Consider the following 17,793-nt stretch of genomic DNA (forward strand, 5'->3'; position numbering starts at 1 on the left):
TAGAAGCGAACAGGCATATCATGGTAGCAGCATTGCAAGCTTCCCTCACTCACAGATTGGGTAGATCAGTGCATTAGCAGTGCAAGCTTCCCTCACTCACAGAATAGGTAGATCAGGGCATCAGCAGGCAAACTTCCCTCACTCACAGAATAGGTACATGAGTACATCAGCAGTGCAAGCTTCCCTCACTAACAGAATAGGTAGATCATGGCATTAGCAGTGCAAGCTTCCCTCACTCACAGAATAGGTAGATCATGGCATCAGCAGTGCAAACTTCCCTCACTCACAGAATAGGTAGATCAGGGCATCAGCAGTGTAAGCATCCTTTACATACAGAACAGACAATAAGAGGCAGCAATATATTCTTCCCTTACACACAAAACTACTATTTTACCGGCCTGACCAGCAATGTTATGGTAAGGCCAGTAAAAACATTGATAAACGAGCAAAAGTTGGTCTTTTTCAGCCTTTCAAACAAAAATTAAAATACAAATACAGGAAGAAATCACTTTAGAAAGTATTTTAGAAATGTTTATGAGATTCCTAAAAGATTTAAAAAAACGAACTTGCAGAATTGGCCTGTAAAAAATAACACAGAGGATTTTACAGAAACCCATCTACAAGCTCCAGTTCTGCACTTACAGATCCTCGAAATAAAACCACATGACGCGTAAATGGTGTCACCCCAGAGTTAATCACTAGCAGCAGAAGAGTCAGTTCTCTGCTCTGTGACTGTAACATGAACCCGGAAGTCCCAGCGCAGCCAGAGAGGGGCAGACGCACAGACACACCCACTTCACACAGAGAGAAATGAAACTTAACTTTACTTCCTGCATTTCTGCATCATGGCGGCAGCAGCTCAGCTCGGGAAGCTCCAGGAAGAGGCCACTTGTTCCATCTGTTTGGAGTATTTTACTGATCCGGTGACTATCGATTGTGGACACAACTTCTGCCGCTCCTGCATCACTCAGAGCTGGGAGGGAAGAGATGGAAACTTCCCCTGTCCACAGTGCAGGGAAATATCTTCTGGGAAAAGCCTCCGACCCAACAGGCAACTGAAGAACATGGTGGAAATTGCAAAACAGCTTCATCTGCCCCCAGTGAAGCCCCCGGAGGAGAATCTGTGTGAGAAGCATAACCAGGCACTGCTGCTGTTCTGTGCAGAGGATCAGAGGATGATATGTTTGGTGTGCCGGGAGTCCAAGGACCATAAAACTCACTCAGCAAGTCCTGTAGAGGAGGCTGCAGAGGAGTACAAGGTACGTCTGTGGATATTCATGGATTGCATAGACTCAGTGTGAGCCCCATTGAGGAACCTGCTAAGGAGCACAAGGTGTGTGTGTGTGTGGGTGTTCTGGAACGACAAGTGAAGGTCACAGGGTATGTCTGGAAATTCAGGGATCACAAAGTCCCTCTGTGAGCCCCATCAGGGAGGCAGCCTGAGAGCAGAGCTATGTGTGCAAGTGTTCAGAGGTGACATGTCATTCAGTGTACCCCATACAGGAAGCTGCAGAAGAGCACAAGGTATGTGTGTGGGTGTTCAGGATTCACAAGTGTATACACTACTGGAGTCTAATAGAAGATGCAGTGTCATTGGGTGTGGAGGGATCAAAGGCACCCTGCGGGTCCCACATAAATGGTTGTCCAAGAGCACAAGGTATGTGAGTGGATGTTCAGAGTTCACTAACGAAGACACACAATAAATGTGTAAATGTAAATGTGTAAGTCTTGTAAAGCACACTGCTGCCCTGAGGCGTCCTGACGCTGTAGACCGCTGGGGAACCCATCCTGGCTATCCCTGTGAGATGGTCCCTCCTGGGTATCTCCAAGGTGAAACCAGGCATCCCCAGCGAATGTGAGGGGCCGTTGTGGAGATGAGGCAAGCTAATGCCCAGAGTTGCCGAGTGTGATCCCTGGTTAGAGTAGGCACCAAGGCGAGAATTATCGAGTCCGCTGGCCCTGGTCCACGACCCTGCCGCGTCGGGAATTGAACCCTGGTCCTGGGCCGTCCTCTGCTTCCGGGTCTGCTGCCTCTAACCAGTGAGCCACACCACTCCACAATGATTCCAACAAAGGAATACACGGCATTTAAATCAGATTTTAGGGCTCACAGGTTAGTTGCGCCTCCTAGACATCTGTGATCATTCAGGGATCACCGTTCACTATGTGGGTCTCCACGGGTCCCTGGAGGAGGGACATCTGCAGTCATTCAGGGATCACAGTTCACTCTGTGGGCCTCCATGGGTCCCTGGAGAAGGGACATCTGTGATCATTCAGGGATCACAGTTCACTCTGTGGGCCTCCATGGGTCCCTGGAGAAGGGAAATCTGTGATCATTCAGGGATCACAGTTCACTCTGTGGGTCTCTGCAGGTCCCTGGAGAAGGGACCTTTGTGATCATTCAGGGATCACAGTTCACTCTGTGGGCCTCCATGGGTCCCTGGAGAAGGGACATCTGTGATCATTCAGGGAGCACAGTTCACTCTGTGGGTCTCCGCGGGTCCCTGGAGAAGGGACATCTGTGGTCATTCAGGGATCACCATTCACCCTGTGGGTCTCCATGGGTCCCTGGAGAAGGGACATCTGTGATCATTCAGGGATCACAGTTCACTCTGTGGGTCTCCATGGGTCCCTGGAGAAGGGATAGCTGTGATCATTCAGGGATCACCGTTCACTCTGCGAGTCTCCGCAGGTCACTAGAGAAGGCTACCCATACCCATTAGGTAAGTTTGTTAGTTGTAAGTGCGTTTCAGTGTGTGACCCATGTAAGAAACTGCAGAAGATCGCACTGGGCGTCTGTCAGAGCCCCGAGGTTTTCACCTCGCACCACATAAGCAGCTGCAGATAATCAGAAGTCATATGCATGTGGGTGTTTTGTGATACCAAGCAGGGCTTTAAGTGGGCCGGGTCTGAGCACCAGCAGTTATTTTTAGGGGGCCTCGAAACTGATCTCTATCGGGCTGTATTTTCGGGCCTCACAAAGGTAGTCTGTTTTCTTTTTTTTTAATTGGACTGCAGTGAGAGCAAGCACATCGCTCATTACTGAGAAGTGGAGACATCATGCCAGGTGAGCCACGTTATAGGGGAAGGGAAATCCTTTAAAGAGAGCCATTTTCTCTCAGGATTTCCCTTCTCTTTTTGCAGTGTGTGAGAAGTTGGCCTGATATATGCTGTCCACTAGTTCTAGTGGGCACCTTGTACCAGTCCAAACAACCCTTATTGATGATAAGTTAAAGACAACCTTTATTGAAAGCTATCCTAGTGGTAGCTATGGAGAGCAGCCTTCAGGCTAAGTCTTGAAGGATTGTAAAGCAGCTTGTTTTACCAGTCTATAATCTCTGAAATGACCAAATGAAAAGAGATCCACACCAGGTGTATATATAAAATATATGTATTTATTCTAAAACACACCCCCCTAGTCTCTTTATGAGTTACAAGGCAAATATCAACAGTGAATAAGCACAATATACAGTTAGCCCTAGGGGCGACCGAACCATATACTAAAATAGTGGTATAAGAACCACGACTGAACTAGACGCAGGCCTAGAGCCTCTAGAATTGCTGCGACCCCAAGGAACCACCCAAGGTAGTGACACAGGGGACCCACGGGGCCGTGTGCAGTGTGAGAACACAGCCGCGACCTCCCGTTAGCTTCTATGGAGAAAGTCGCGGTTAGATTTTTAAAGATAAAGGACACTTAGGAGAGGACTTGGAGCTAACCCTTTTAGACTTAAGGGGTTCTAGGGCCCACACCCACAGAAGCATCGGAGTACTCGTGTTACCTCCCCCAGGGAAGCCGGGTGCATAGGTGTCAAATGGTGTCGGGTCGCGTCGTCGTTTTCAATGGCTAACTGCTGCAAAGTGCTGCTGCCGGGACGAGGAGAAGTGTCCGAAGCGATCCAAGCCTGGATCGAAGATGTAGAAGACCTGAAAGCAGAGGGGACAGAGTCTGGGTCACTTGCCGGTGACCAGGAGCATGGAAGTCGAATGAACACCGATGTCGGGGGTTTCTGTTGAAGAAGGCGAAGTTTGACTCTTCAGCCACGAGGACCAGGAGGTGTCGACGATGACCAGGAGCTGGATTCGAGCTGCCCACGAAGGTTGTCGAGTGCTGCGGTGTCGGTATCCGGATTGGACCCAATAAGCCTTGGCAACAGCAACCCACGCAGAAATAGAAGAAATGCTTCAGTGCGGACCAGTAAGGTCCGAGGGACACCCCCAGCAAGGAGGAGTGAGGGCACATCTGGAGCAACCAGGAAAGCCCAAGGAAAGCCAGAGTTACTTTCTCAGGGACCCACAAGTCGACAGACAATTGATCTCAAGGATGCGTCGAGAAGAATCAATGGTGGGTCACTCGGAGTGGTTAGGCCGACAATCTTCGGTGAGGTTACTGCTCAGTTTATGGGCTACGAGTAACCCAATGCACAGCCTCAAGGAGCATCGAGAAGCTGATGCACTAGCAAATGTGATCAATGTCCAGGGATTCAGGTTCCACGGTACCCACGAGGTCTACGGGTCTCAGCCTTGCTGGGGACTCGGGTCAGCCTCTGGGAAGTCTGGAAATCCACCTCTGGCATTGCAAAGTCTTCGGCGTCTGGTGGGAACTGGGGAGATGCAGACCGGACAGATGCTTCTTTGGTGCCTGCCAATCAGGGGAGTAACTCCTTTACTCCAAGGGAGATTCTTCAGTCATCTGGCGTTGAACAGATCGTCGAAGGTCCAGGATTCAGTTGCAGAGTTTCGTCCAGGAATATCTAAAGTTCTGGTTACAGGGGTTCCTTCTTTATACCCAAGGAAGGGGTTGGACTTACTCTGGGGACCCACCTATGGGGGTGTTTGGAAAGAGGGGTGGCTACACCCATTTCCTTTGTCCAGTTTCGCACCAGAGCAGGGGCTGGTAGCCCCTGCAACCGGTTTGAACTGGGCTATGCACAGGGACACCAAATGTGCCCCGTGTGCAGGACTTCAAAGCACTCTTGGGGTGCTCCCACCCAGCCCCAATACACATCAGCCTGTCTGGGAGGTGGTTACACCTCCCTTTGACAGGAAATCTATTGTCCAGGCCTCCCCTGCTGGAGTTTCGGTCAGCAGTAGGAGGCCAGACTTGTGTCTGTGGCTGCAGCATCCATTTTGTGATGCTAAGGCTGTATTAAGTTTCTACTGGGTATACCAGTACTGCCATGTCTCTCGCTCTAGAAGGGTGGGATCATACTCCCACACCAGTTTCTGGTGTGGAGGTATGATTCCAAGATGTTTGACACCAAATACGACATGTGTCCGTGCAGCCAGTCCAAAGTTAGCATTTACCGTTTGGTTATAATGTACTTAAGAGTATATGGTCAGGCTGCACCACTGACAACCCCGGAGGATAGATTCCGAAGGCTGCAGGGGTGCTCTGATCATGCATGGGCACCCTCTCACATATAACCAAGCACCCTGCCTTCAGGATTGATAAGGCCTGCCATAGGGGTGACTGATAGGTTTCTATGTGCAGTGATAGGTGAGATATAGTGAACCTACATCTCTGTAAGGGGTGCATGCACCACCTTACCCAGGCTGCAGTAGCAGTCCTAGGGTGTCATTTTGGATGGCTTTCCAGGGGTGGCACAATACATGCTTCAGCCCCTGGTAGGCCTCTGGGGTACCTATGCCCTTGGTACATAGTATACCATATACTAGGGACTCATAAGGGTACCCCAGAATCCAATCTGGAGTGTATCTAAAGTATATGAAATAATTTTAGAGAGGAAGCAGCTAGGCTGGGGTCCTGGATTACAGGGCCCCCGCCAGACTAAAGTCGAAAAACAGTGAAACATCAGCAAAAAGTCGGGGTAACCATAGGAAGCAGATCCTACTCTCCTACACAGTGCAGGAGCAACATCATCGTGGGATGATTAGGAGAGAGAAGAGCGTGCAACGCCCATTGCCCCGCGCTGAGACAGCTTCCACACGCACCCAGTACTTCACAGGTCTTTAAAAGACCATTTGCTTGTAAATGAGGCTCTGTTGTTTTTCACCCCTTTTTACAGCCCCTGCATCCCCACTCTGCCTATTGCTGGAAGAATTAGCCTCCCCCGAAATTTGGCTCTAGTTGCGCCTCTGCAGAACACCCCAGGCAGCCAACTCCAGCGCGACCCTGCTCTGACCTTTCACAGTGCCTTGTTTTAGTGCTACGAAAACACACACTTTGCCTGGCTCACTTTGGGGCAGATTTACAAGCCCCTTGCAACACATTTACGCCGCCGTTGCGTCACTTCTGTGACGCAGCACCCATGTAAATCATGCGCCATGTTGCGCCGTATTTACAACGTGACGCATCTAGGGAGATGCGTCACGTTATAAACCCCTGCGCCACATGAAACCTGCGTCAGGTTTCATGTGGGCGTTCCAGCGCAGAGTGGGCGTTCCCTCACAGGTACGCCTCGTAAAAGTGACGCAGTGAAATCTACAAGAATTCACTGAGTCACTTTTACGGCCATGCTGCTTTAAAACCCTGCGCCTGCTTGAAGCAGGCGTAAGGATTGATGCAGCATGTTAGGCAGTGATGCGCCGCATTAACAATGTGGCGCGCCGTGGCGGCGCACGTGTGGTTATGCGGGTCGCAAGTGTTCTGGCGCATCCCTGCCGATTTGCAGAGATGCGCCAGACCTTGTAAATTTGCCCCTTTGTTCTCACACCCCCTCTTTCATATGAAGATAGTAGCGTCACCTTGTAAATATGACCCTTATGGCAGCAGTCCGCTGCAGTAAAGGGAGGGGCTATGGGTGTTGCTGTGTGCGTTTCACCACAAATCCCAGTGCTTTTCTAGGCTGCCCCTTATTTACAAGGGTGGTGTAAATATGGGGCAGCACCAAAAATAAGACCAGGAAAACCTGGTCTTAAACAGGTGCAACGAGGAGAAATGATTAATTTCTCTCTGTTTTTGCTGTTTCTATGTGTGCGCAATTCGCCATAAGCGATTGCTCATGTGCAGAAAGGGGTCCCTTCCGGCACATAAACAATCATTCAAAAAATGACGTTTTCCAACTTCTATATGTGCTGCATTCTTAAGCACACATAGAGATTACAAATCGCCATTAGTGCTTGTTTATGCGCAAATGAACAATCATTCCCTGCAACGCAGGCACCCTTGCGGCGCTAGGCAGCTAAATTTAGTGCCATCACTAGGGAAAATGCAGGAGTGCGCCGCATTCTTGCAAATACGGCACATCCCTGTGTTTTGAAACTGTTGGAGCGTGGCGTTAGACCTAGCTCTGAACATTTCTTGTAAATATGCCCCATGATGTGGCAAGGGTTATATTAGGAGCTCATGTGGTTATGGTACACAGAAGAAGCGGTCCAGTAATGCAGGGTGTCGCACATGGTTATGGAACATGGCAGAAGAGGTGCAGTAACGCAGGATGTGGCACAAACAGTCTCATGGTCATTGTACACAGCAGAACAGGTGCAGACAAAGAGGTGCAGTAATGCAGGGTGTGGCACACGCTGTCACATGGTCATGGTACACAGCAGAACAGGTGCAGACGAAGAGGTGCAGTAATGCAGGGTGTGGTACACGCTATCACATGGTCATGGTACACAGCAGAACAGGCGCAGACGAAGAGGTGCATTAATGCAGGGTGTGGCACACGCTGTCACATGGTCATGGTACACAGCAGAACAGGTGCAGACGAAGAGGTGCAGTAATGCAGGGTGTGGCACACGCTGTCACATGGTCATGGTACACAGCAGAACAGGTGCAGACGAAGAGGTGCAGTAATGCAGGGTGTGGCACGCGCTGTCACATGGTAATGGTACACAGCAGAACAGGTGCAGACGAAGAGGTGCAGTAATGCAGGGTGTGGCACGCGCTGTCACATGGTCATGGTACACAGCAGAACAGGTGCAGACGAAGAGGTGCAGTAATGCAGGGTGTGGCACACGCTGTCACGCGCCGGGGCCTGCGCGGCCGGTGCCAGATCTGGGACCTGGTTGCGGGTGCCCAGGAGATCCTGGAAGCCACGCGGGGCTCGTGGAGGCCCTCGTGTGTGTTGTGTAGCAGCGCCTTGGGCAGTCGTGGCCCCTGGCAGCTGGGGCATAGCCATCGGCCCCCACACAGAAGACTCACCCACATCGGACGGCTCAGGCGCGAGAGGTAGTGCGGCATCCTCAAGGTCGACCCTGTGCAGCTCGAAGGGGTCCGGCAGGCGCCTTGAGCCACGGGTGTGCCCCGCAGGACCGGGTGCCACCCCAGGGATTCCCTTCGACCCAGGAGCACCGGGGCAGACACTGACTGTGCCCGGGTCGATCCTGTTGACCAACCTTCGTGGCTGGATGGGCCTGAGGGCCCAGAGAGGAGACCTGCTTGTGGCCAGGGCTGCGCCCACGGGGGTACTCCGGCCCGCCTGCGCCTCCCATCCTACTAGGGGCACTCGTGGGGCCCAAAAGTACCAAGACACAGCAGTGGAGGCAGGCACTGGGCCCCGCTGGCTGGGGTCCGCGACGGCCGGAAGTCGACGCTGCAGCTGATCGACGACCTTGGGACCCGTGCTGAGGGTGTCACGGCTCGGCTGGGGATACAGCAGAGGTGGCTCTTCACATAAAGGGCCTGTGAGGAGACATGCCACTATTCCCCCGCCCCAGAGTAGATACTGAAGCCGCCCCATCGAGGGCTGGTGGAGTGGACCACCCACACTTGAAGGTTGTGGGTCCAGCTCCAGCCGTTTTGCAACATCCTGGAGGGACTGCAGCCTGGGGCCCCGTGGGACTGAGCTGGTGCGAGAAGACCTGTGGGCTAGGGTTCCGGTGAGTCTGATCCCGGTAGGCGGTCTACTTGGCTGGCTGACCCTGGGCTGCGGAGGCAGCTGAGCTAGGCTTAGTGCGGCTTGTGGCCCAGGGCGGCCAGATTCCGTGAGGCATGGCCCGCTGTAGTATACCCGAGTGTCCCCAACGGGGCACCTAGGTGGCAGGTTGCCTATCGGAGATACGTGCCAGAATCTTTAGCGGAAGGAAATACAATCAGAAGCGGGGTAGACACTGCGCTATGGCTCCCCCTCACCACCTCCCTTTTCCATCATGGCCAAGGATAAACCAGTGGTCCCCACCTCCAAGCAAAGCACCCTGGACCAGTTTGCCTCAGCCCCTGGTGGCACGAGCAACACAGACACCGGGAGCTCTGTCACCAACAATACCACTTTGCTGGCCGCGAGCACTCAGGTCCGCGTTACCCTAGAAACAAAGATTAGTGCTGTGGGTTTGGAGGTCTCCTTTTTGTGTCAAGATCTTAGAAAGGCTGTGGATCGCATCACGTAGGTGGAGACCTTTAGTCGTACAAGCGTTCGCGGCCTACTGTGCCTCCTTATACGAGCAGAAGGAACACATATCGAGCGTGACGATAGGGGTTTTTCTAACAGGCATATCTCCCAAAAAGCTCCCAGACCACCTGCGCGACCAGCTAGATGCCCCCATAACCACAGAGGAACTCGATGCGGCTTTATCCAACATGCACGCCGGCCGCGCGCCTGGCCCCAACGGCTTCCTTAGTGACTTTCTACGACCACACAAGGCGCAGCTCGGCCACAGCTGTTGGGTGCACTCCATGAGGCTCTGGAGCAGCACATCTTACTTCCTGATTGGCGCCGTACTGAGATAGTGGAGTTCCTTAAACCAGGCCACCCCTAAAAGAACCATCTTCTTACCGCCCCATCTTCCTCCTAAATTTTGAACCCAAACTGTTGGGTAAGGTCCTTGCTGACCGCCTCCGCACATATGTCCAAGAACTGATCCACCCAGACCAGGCTTACTTCATGCTGCACCGGTCTGCCCAGCACAATATTAGACGGGTTCACAATGCCCTTGCGAAGCCCCGGAGCTGGGCTGCCCTGCGGGCCATTCTTTTGGCTGACATAGATAAGGCGTTCGAGTCCCTAAGTTGGACTTATTTATTTCAGCTCCTCTGATCTCTCAACTTTGGTCCCCGCTTTTTGTCCCACATATAATAATTACTCACAGAGCTCCCGGCCTCTGTGTGGGTAGCAGGTTTCTGGTCAGCACCCTTCCCAATTCGTCGGGGTACGAGGCAGGGTTGCCCCCTGTATCCATTGCTATTTGCGCTCGCCACAGAGCCCTTAGCTACATGGGTGCGGCGGGACACATTAATTCGTGGGTATGAATGGTCACATGACCGGTCTGACAGAATTGCGCTATATGCAGACGACGTATTATTCTTTTTAAGCGATCCTGGATTTTCCCGCCCCCGGATTCTCCAGATACTTTGGGTGTTTGGGGAGACCTCCGGCCTTGGAGCTAATCCAGCAAAGCCAGTGTTATTTCTAGTATGCGGAGCCCATGGGCGCGGCTCCTGGGTTTCGCAGTTATCCCACGCAACCGAGAGCTTCAAATATCTGTGGGTCTTCATCTTGCCTTGTCCCACGATATCTTGGGCACATAATATCAATCCACGCATGTGATTCGCCCAGGTTAATGCACTCCTTAATAATTGCCTATGGGGAGGGGGTGACGCCTGTGTTGCACTACGAACCTGCATGCAGTCGACGTACTGTGGCTGTCGCCGAGCTTCCAGGCTTCCGAGCATGGGACCTCATTGGAATCGCTACCCTGAGCGACATTCTGCTGGGACCCACCCTCAAATCTTTTCAGCTACTGCAAATAGAATACCACTTGCACCGGACACAGTTTTACAAATATCTGCAGCTGAGACACGCCCTGACTCCCCTAATCTGCTCGCTGGGAGGTCTACCAGTATTTCACCCCACTAGAGAGATGTTTACCAATGGGGGATCTTGGCACGCATAAGATCCGGCAAATCTACCAGACACTGACTACCGATACCCAAACCACACTACACAAACCCCGGGATGCGTGGGAAGCAGACATTCCTGACCTTACAGACGATGACTGGACTGAGGCTCTAGCTAGTCCCGAGGTGCCACTATAGCCACACGATACCGCCTAATTCCATTTAAATACCTCCACCGAGCATACTACACCCGCTCCCGCCTCTGGAGGATAGGCGTTATCCAGTCCCCCACATGTGTGAGATGCAGAGAATCAGCGGGGACGTTTCAACACACGGTCTGGAGCTGTGGGGCACTGCAACCATTTTGGCATTAAATATCTTCTTGTCTGGGTCTGGTCCTGTCCTGGTGTCTTCCATTCGATCCCAAGCTTTTCTTACTTCACAGCACCGAGGGGATAGGGGAAAATCACTATAAACAACATCTTCTATTTTTGGGCCTCACATTTGCCAAGAGGGGCAGTGCCCAAACGTGTAAGGGTACCTCCCCGCCATCAATGGGTGGGTGGAGAAAGGCCATGGACAGATGCATGGAGGCTGAAATCGTGGTGTACCAGGCGCATGGTTGTCCACAAAAACATAGGAAAATATGGTCTTGCTGGGCAACAGACCGCGGCATAGACCTGCCTCCCCTGCTACCATTAGACCCTCCCTAAACCAGGCAATCAAATCACACTTGACCATATTTAGGTAAGATGAGTCGCTCTGTCATCTAAACATGTACACCTGGACATTTTACTTATAGTGAAAGATGCAGTAACCTGTGCCAAGTTTAGTTATTGGGCCTGTATGTTCACAGGCAATGTTGTTGTTTGAATATAATTGGCACCATCTCATATAAGCTGTATCCGAAATATATGCTTCGAGCACCGCCCGCTATGTACCGTCAAAGTCAATAAAATGTGTTAATAATAAAAAAAGACTGCACTCCATATATCTACACTTATTTCTTGCACTCTCATCTCTGCAGGTAAAACTCCAAGAGTGGCTGCGTCTTCTGAAGAAAGAGGAAAAAAATATTCAGGATTCTACATTCAAGGAAGAGGAACAATTCAAAACCATGAGGGTGAGTGGCCGCAGTGAGTGCTGTGTCTCTGTTGTCTGTATGTGTCCATGCCCATGTCTTTTTGTGACCTCTTAGAGTTCAAGAACACAGAAGCTGATGAGTCACCCTACAAACTGGGTCATGGTCCCCACCAAATAAATATACTGACGAGAGTCACTGCACTTGGATATTGCGGCTGAAACCGGCCACGGGCTCATCCTAAAAAAATCATAAAATCAAGAATTACTCTTCTGATCCTAAGGTAGTACTTACATACTCACACGGTGTGTGTTAGAGTATGTGTGCAAAGTTGTGGCATTATCTGGCTGCGAGCACGTAGCAGTGTGTGTGTGTGTGCGTGTGTGTGCGCGTGCATAAGTGTGTGCATGCATGTTCACACTTGGGTGTATATGTCTAAGTATTTGTTCAAATATGGATGGCCCTGGAGTTATCTGTGGGAGTGCATGCATGTGTGAGCATCTCCATATCCGTCTGTGTTTTGAGCTTGAATTAGTGCATATATAGGTTTTAAGATACAGAGTATGCAAATACATGTGCGTGTCTATGTACATGCGTGGTTGAGGGTTGTGTATGCTTTAGTCTGTATTTATTGGCTGTGGGTTTGTACTTACGTATGTGGATGCCTCTCTATGGGTTTGTGTATCGCAAGGTCTGATATATGCATGAGTGGTGAGTTACACAACCGTGAGATTTTATATGCATCTGTGTGTGAGTATATGTATGTATGGATGTGTGAGTCTGTGCATGCATGGCCTGAAGGTATCCATATGTGAGTCTTTACAAGGTTTGTGTGTGAGTGTGCACATTAATGTGTGCATCTGCATGAGTGTGTACCTCTGGGTGTGTGTATGCATGGATCTGGAGTTATACATCCGTGGGACTGTATATGCATCTGTGTGTGAGTATATATATGCATGGGTGTGTACCTCAGGGTGTGTGTATGCATGGATCTGGAGTTATACATCTGTGGGACTACATATACATCTGTGTGTGAGTATATATATGCATGGGTGTGTACCTCAGGGTGTGTGTATGCATGGATCTGGAGTTATACATCTGTGGGACTGTATATGCATCTGTGTGTGAGTATATATATGCATGGATGTGTGCCTCTGTGAGTCTGCATGCATTGGCCAAAGATATCCACCTTTGAGTTTCAAATTAATGTGTGCATCTATATGAGTGTGTACCTCTGTGGGTTGTGTATGCGTGGATCGGTAGTGATCTATACATCCAACAGACAAAGCAAGCCTGGAGTAAGCCCCTTCCTAAACAAAGGTTTTATCAATGTAATCATGCTATGGTATTGTATATACAACGTCAAATCAGAGAACATCCAACAGAGTTCGCCGAAGTAATGGAAGCTCTAACATTGTGTACATGAGTTTTCACCCACGAATAGTTCATCTAAACCAAATGCCTTCTAATCTTAGCACGTTTCGGGACATTTAGATTCCCTTCTTCAGGACATAAGCATTTCTAATTCTAGGAATGAAATGGGCAGAGCTCAGCTTCAGCCTCTGACCTTGGACATTCTCTGTTCTGCTAAATCCCCATTGCAAGATTTTCCTGCAACAGTCTTATTAATCGGCCTTAGTTTGACGCGTCAGTTTTTATGCCTTCATTAGACCTTTCTTACAGGGATAGGCCGCAGCTGACGGGAATGTCCCAGGATAACTGGTGCACCTAGCCCTGCCTCAGGATGGGAGAAGGGGCGGGCCTGTAACGTGGAAGCCCCTTCAGCAGTGGTGCACATTTATCACCACTCTGACACTGCCATTAGTCGTGATATTTAAGTATTCAACAGGGGGTGTCTGTAGAGATGCATTTAACAAGGGCGTCACTGCCATAAACCTTTCATGGTATCTGATAAACTCTCCCACAGTTTTTATGAAGTGTTTCTCCTAAGGTGCATCGGGTCCTACTTTATTGTACTCATTTTGCAGACAGAGGAACCAGATCCACCCTCTAAAGCTTTGAAACTGCTTTAGTTGAGTTTTATGGCGTGACACAGAGGCTAACATCATGCAAATCTCCTTTATTGCCAGCTCACGGCAGCAACAATTGAAGAATATAAAACTTCAATAACATTTTAATAGACTATAAAGTCCCGCCGCATGCAGTGTTCTCCCTTTCGTTGTTGCTTCTGCTCACACGGTAAGTACAGCCTTTATAATACTAATACTGAGGGCTGATTTCGATGTCGCCGGTCCCGACCGCCTCATTAGGATGCGACGGAAGACTGTTCTGTCGCATGCCTATATTCCACTATGGAAGCATGCATTCCAGCTGTAAACCGGCCGTAATGCATGCTCCCATAGTAAAATTGGAGGTACGGTTCATCCCTGCACCCAGTGGCAGGCACCTCAATGTGCCAGCCACAAGGTGCAGGGATCATCAGGGGGGCACCATAGGCACCCCTAGGACTCCAACTCGAGGCTGTGCACCAAAGGGGGCCCTGCTGGGGGCCCCAAACATGTTTTTGACATGGTTTCCATGTCGGGCAGACCGGCCCTTGAGATTACAGGCCGACTGCTGAATGGCAGACGGGCTCTCTGAGCCCGTCGGAAGCAAGCCGGAATGACCGTCCAGTTAACTTTCCGACTGCCTACATCTTATTTAATCTTATTTAGGAAAGTAAACCGAATGGGTTCGCACATGAACACGTGACTTGACACACCCCCAAGCCTACCAATCAAGGCGCGACAATTTGGTTGTGCGCGCGATTGGCCCGTATTTGTTTAGTCCTGTGACGACACCCAGGGTTAGCTGTCAGTTTCCGCGGCGCGGCCCTCGAGGTATGTTGCAGCCCAAGTACTCAGTGGTCCTTTTCCCCAATGCTAATTTACAAGTGAGTCTTGCCACTTTCTCAGTGTATTTGGGATTCCCTACACCTCTGTACGCCCTGCCATAATTTGCAGACGTACCATGAATGCGCTGATACTTAATTTTGTTTCACAAGTTTCCCGCGCAATATATTTAGGGTTAGCAACCTTATATGCGCTTTGTTTTTACAACGGGATTGGAGTGTGGGAGACCATTAACGCCATCTCCCCCCTTTCTTTCCAGCTTCTAACACCATTGGATGAGTGTTTATGCTGATACATTCAGCCCTCCCTTGCCTCATTTTTCGAGCATTGGAATACTACACCTTGGGTGAGTATTTTTGGTTACTTAGGTTTTACTGACACCCGTCTTTTTAGTATGGTTTTAGTATTCCTCGTCTCTTTTCCTTCCTCCTAGGAGCACTGACTGGCCCCTTCCCAATTTTTCCAGCGTGACAATTGCCGCTGCTGCTGGTAAATAATCTTTTACAATTGTTCTCTCTTAACTGTAATGGTCCTCCATAGACACACCTCACGGCTCTTTATTTTTGACCTTCTGCCCCCAGGTGTAAGCCCTTCCCCCGGTCCTGATGAAGACCCCAACCCCAAGCAAACCAATTTGCTGGCTCTAACAGGGGTCGAAACGTCGACTTTTTCATTTCTTCAATCAACACAGGAGATTGTCAGTGAATGCACAACTGCTGTCTTAGTCTGTGTTATTTAATTTAAGTTTTGTGGCCATTTAACTGGCAGGTCAGGTTCTTCAATTGAATTGTGGATGTTCGTAAATCTTTCACAACCTCCCTCCCTCACTACGCCCTGCACTAATCCCAAAAATCCTGCACTTATCACGTACCTTACACCAAGATACTTTTGAATATGTTGATATTGTGATGTTTTTTGGCGCTGTGTTGAATTACTGATCCTTTGTTGGACTTAGAAACTGGATATTAAATAATGTGCATACATGCAAGTAACAGGTGCTGTCGTAAAATTTGTTTGCATTGCTAACAGATGTATGGCTTTTTTACATTTCTAAATGTGTTTCCACTGTGACAGTTTTTTGTGTACCTATATTCCACTATAGGAGCATGCATTCCAGCTGTAAACCGGCCGTAATGCATGCTCCCATAGTAAAATTGGAGATGCGGTTCATCCCTGCACCCAATGGCAGGCACCTCAATGTGCCAGCCACAAGGTGCAGGGATCATCAGGGGGGCACCATAGGCACCCCTTGGACTCCAACTGGAGGCTGTGCACCAAAGGGGGCCCTGCTGGGGGCCCCAAAGATGTTTTTGACATGGTTTCCATGTCGGGCAGACCGGCCCTTGAGATTACAGGCCCGCTGCTGAATGGCAGACGGGCTCTCAGAGCCCGTCGGAAGCAAGCCGGAATGACCGTCCAGTTTACTTTCCGACTGCCTATATCTTATATTTCATCTTAATTAGGAAAGTAAACCGAATGGCCCATTACGATGCGGCCCTTTGGTCGGAGCCTTTACAGGGCATATCATAATCGGTGCCTTATTGAGTTATTTTACCTTGAAATATACCACCCTCCTCTATAGAAAATAAGAATAATATCCATCTCCTACTCTGGCACTAACACGCTCAACCAGGCTATTGTGTAACTTCCCATGTCTCCCAATGTCTTTTCCTAACCCTAGGAAGGAGGGTGGTTGTTTTTTTATATTTAACTTCCCCTCTCTTACAGCGTCGGGTCGGAGGTCCTACTACCTCCGTACCCGACAACTTTTCGACGTTTCCCTCGGCTCCTTAAGGCCAAGAAATATGCCCTTGCTGTGGACTGGTCTTTTCTTTAAAAGTCCGACTCCATGCCACTTGTTGCTGCAGGCCAGCTTTCTTTGAAAAGTGTGAGCCCGCATCCCGCTGCCATAATAGCGGGAGCTTCTTGAAAGAAAAAAAAAAAAGGGGTTGCGAAGGACACCTCCCACTGAGGCCGTCGCACTGCGCACGCGGTGACTCACCCATCAGCAGCAGTCCAGTGGAGTCATCTCACGGACGAGGCCACGGAAGAGAGTCCGTCTACTTAACAAAGATGCCGGCAGCCCTCCTTTCCCCTCAGCGACTTCTGGCCCATGTAAATAAAGGCAGCGGTGCGATGCACAATCATCGCACAGTTTAATAAATAACAACAGAAAAAAAGAGATAGTCTGGGGCACAACAATAAAGAAAGAACCACACAATTAGAGGAAAGACCCTTAAGAGATGGTCAGCCACACTCTGTACACGCCTGTGCCATTTTAGGAGATTGGGACCCCTGAGCAAAGACACTACAGGGGCCATTTCAACTGATTGGGCCAACTGCTTGAATTCTGGCAGTCGCAGTCCAATGAACTGCCAGAGCAGCTGTTTCCTTACACTGAGCCCAGTAATCTTAAATAATATTTACCTTCTGCCATGTCCCTTGAACCTTCGGAGAATACTATGGAGCATAGACTGGAAGAACTTCTGAATAAGGCGCTGGATAAGGTAATGGGACACTGGATGACACAATTAATAAAAAAGTTTAGGTTCTCTCCAAGAGGGGTTGGCCAGTTGCTGTCCCAGGGCACCCTGAAGGGGGAGATGGGGCGATTAAGGTCCAGAGGAAAGGGGCTGCAGGGGAAATCCTGCCAAAGGGTGTAAAAAAGCCCAAACCCTCAAAACAAATGACTTCACACTTTGGCGGTGACAAGGATGGTGCCTCGCGCACTGCAGATGGGCAAGAAAAAGGCCCAGAAGTACCTGTTCCCATCCATTGCGATGAAACATTGGAGGATGAAATTAACCTATCCTGTTCCTTCATTTTTGATATGGATATTGAGGAGATAGAGGTGAGGAATATGGGTACAGCTGACGAGTCATCAAAGGCCTCCTGGTCAAAAATGGGCATTGTTGACCCATTCGGAGAGAGTATGTTTGACCCGCTCAAACAACCCTTGTCTCCAGAGTTGGCTCCATCGCGGCATTTTGCCGAGTACCTCTCCTTTTGGCTTAGGAAGGAAATACCAAAGAGGTCAGGTCCCGTCTTAGATCCGAATGCCCACGCCCCACCCTCACGTATAAAGTTGGGTCTACCTCAGAGTTAGACGCAAAGGTGGTGGC

The 17,793-nt window shown here is 50.0% G+C and overlaps 1 protein-coding gene across 1 annotated transcript in view; it reads left to right on the forward strand.

Moving 5' to 3' along the window:
- Positions 1 to 796: 796 nt before the first annotated feature.
- The window catches only part of LOC146869184 (E3 ubiquitin-protein ligase TRIM39-like), an 84,531-nt gene continuing 67,534 nt past the window's right edge, over positions 797 to 17,793 (forward strand). The window contains exons 1-2 of the mRNA XM_085643015.1: positions 797 to 1,259; positions 11,766 to 11,861. Of these exons, the coding sequence (XP_085499141.1) occupies positions 846 to 1,259; positions 11,766 to 11,861 (510 nt within the window). The 5' untranslated portion in view covers positions 797 to 845. The remainder of the gene's footprint in view (positions 1,260 to 11,765; positions 11,862 to 17,793) is intronic.

Source organism: Triturus cristatus, chromosome 1_1, assembly GCF_964204655.1.
Source record: "Triturus cristatus chromosome 1_1, aTriCri1.1, whole genome shotgun sequence".
In the NCBI taxonomy this organism is placed as follows: domain Eukaryota; kingdom Metazoa; phylum Chordata; class Amphibia; order Caudata; family Salamandridae; genus Triturus; species Triturus cristatus.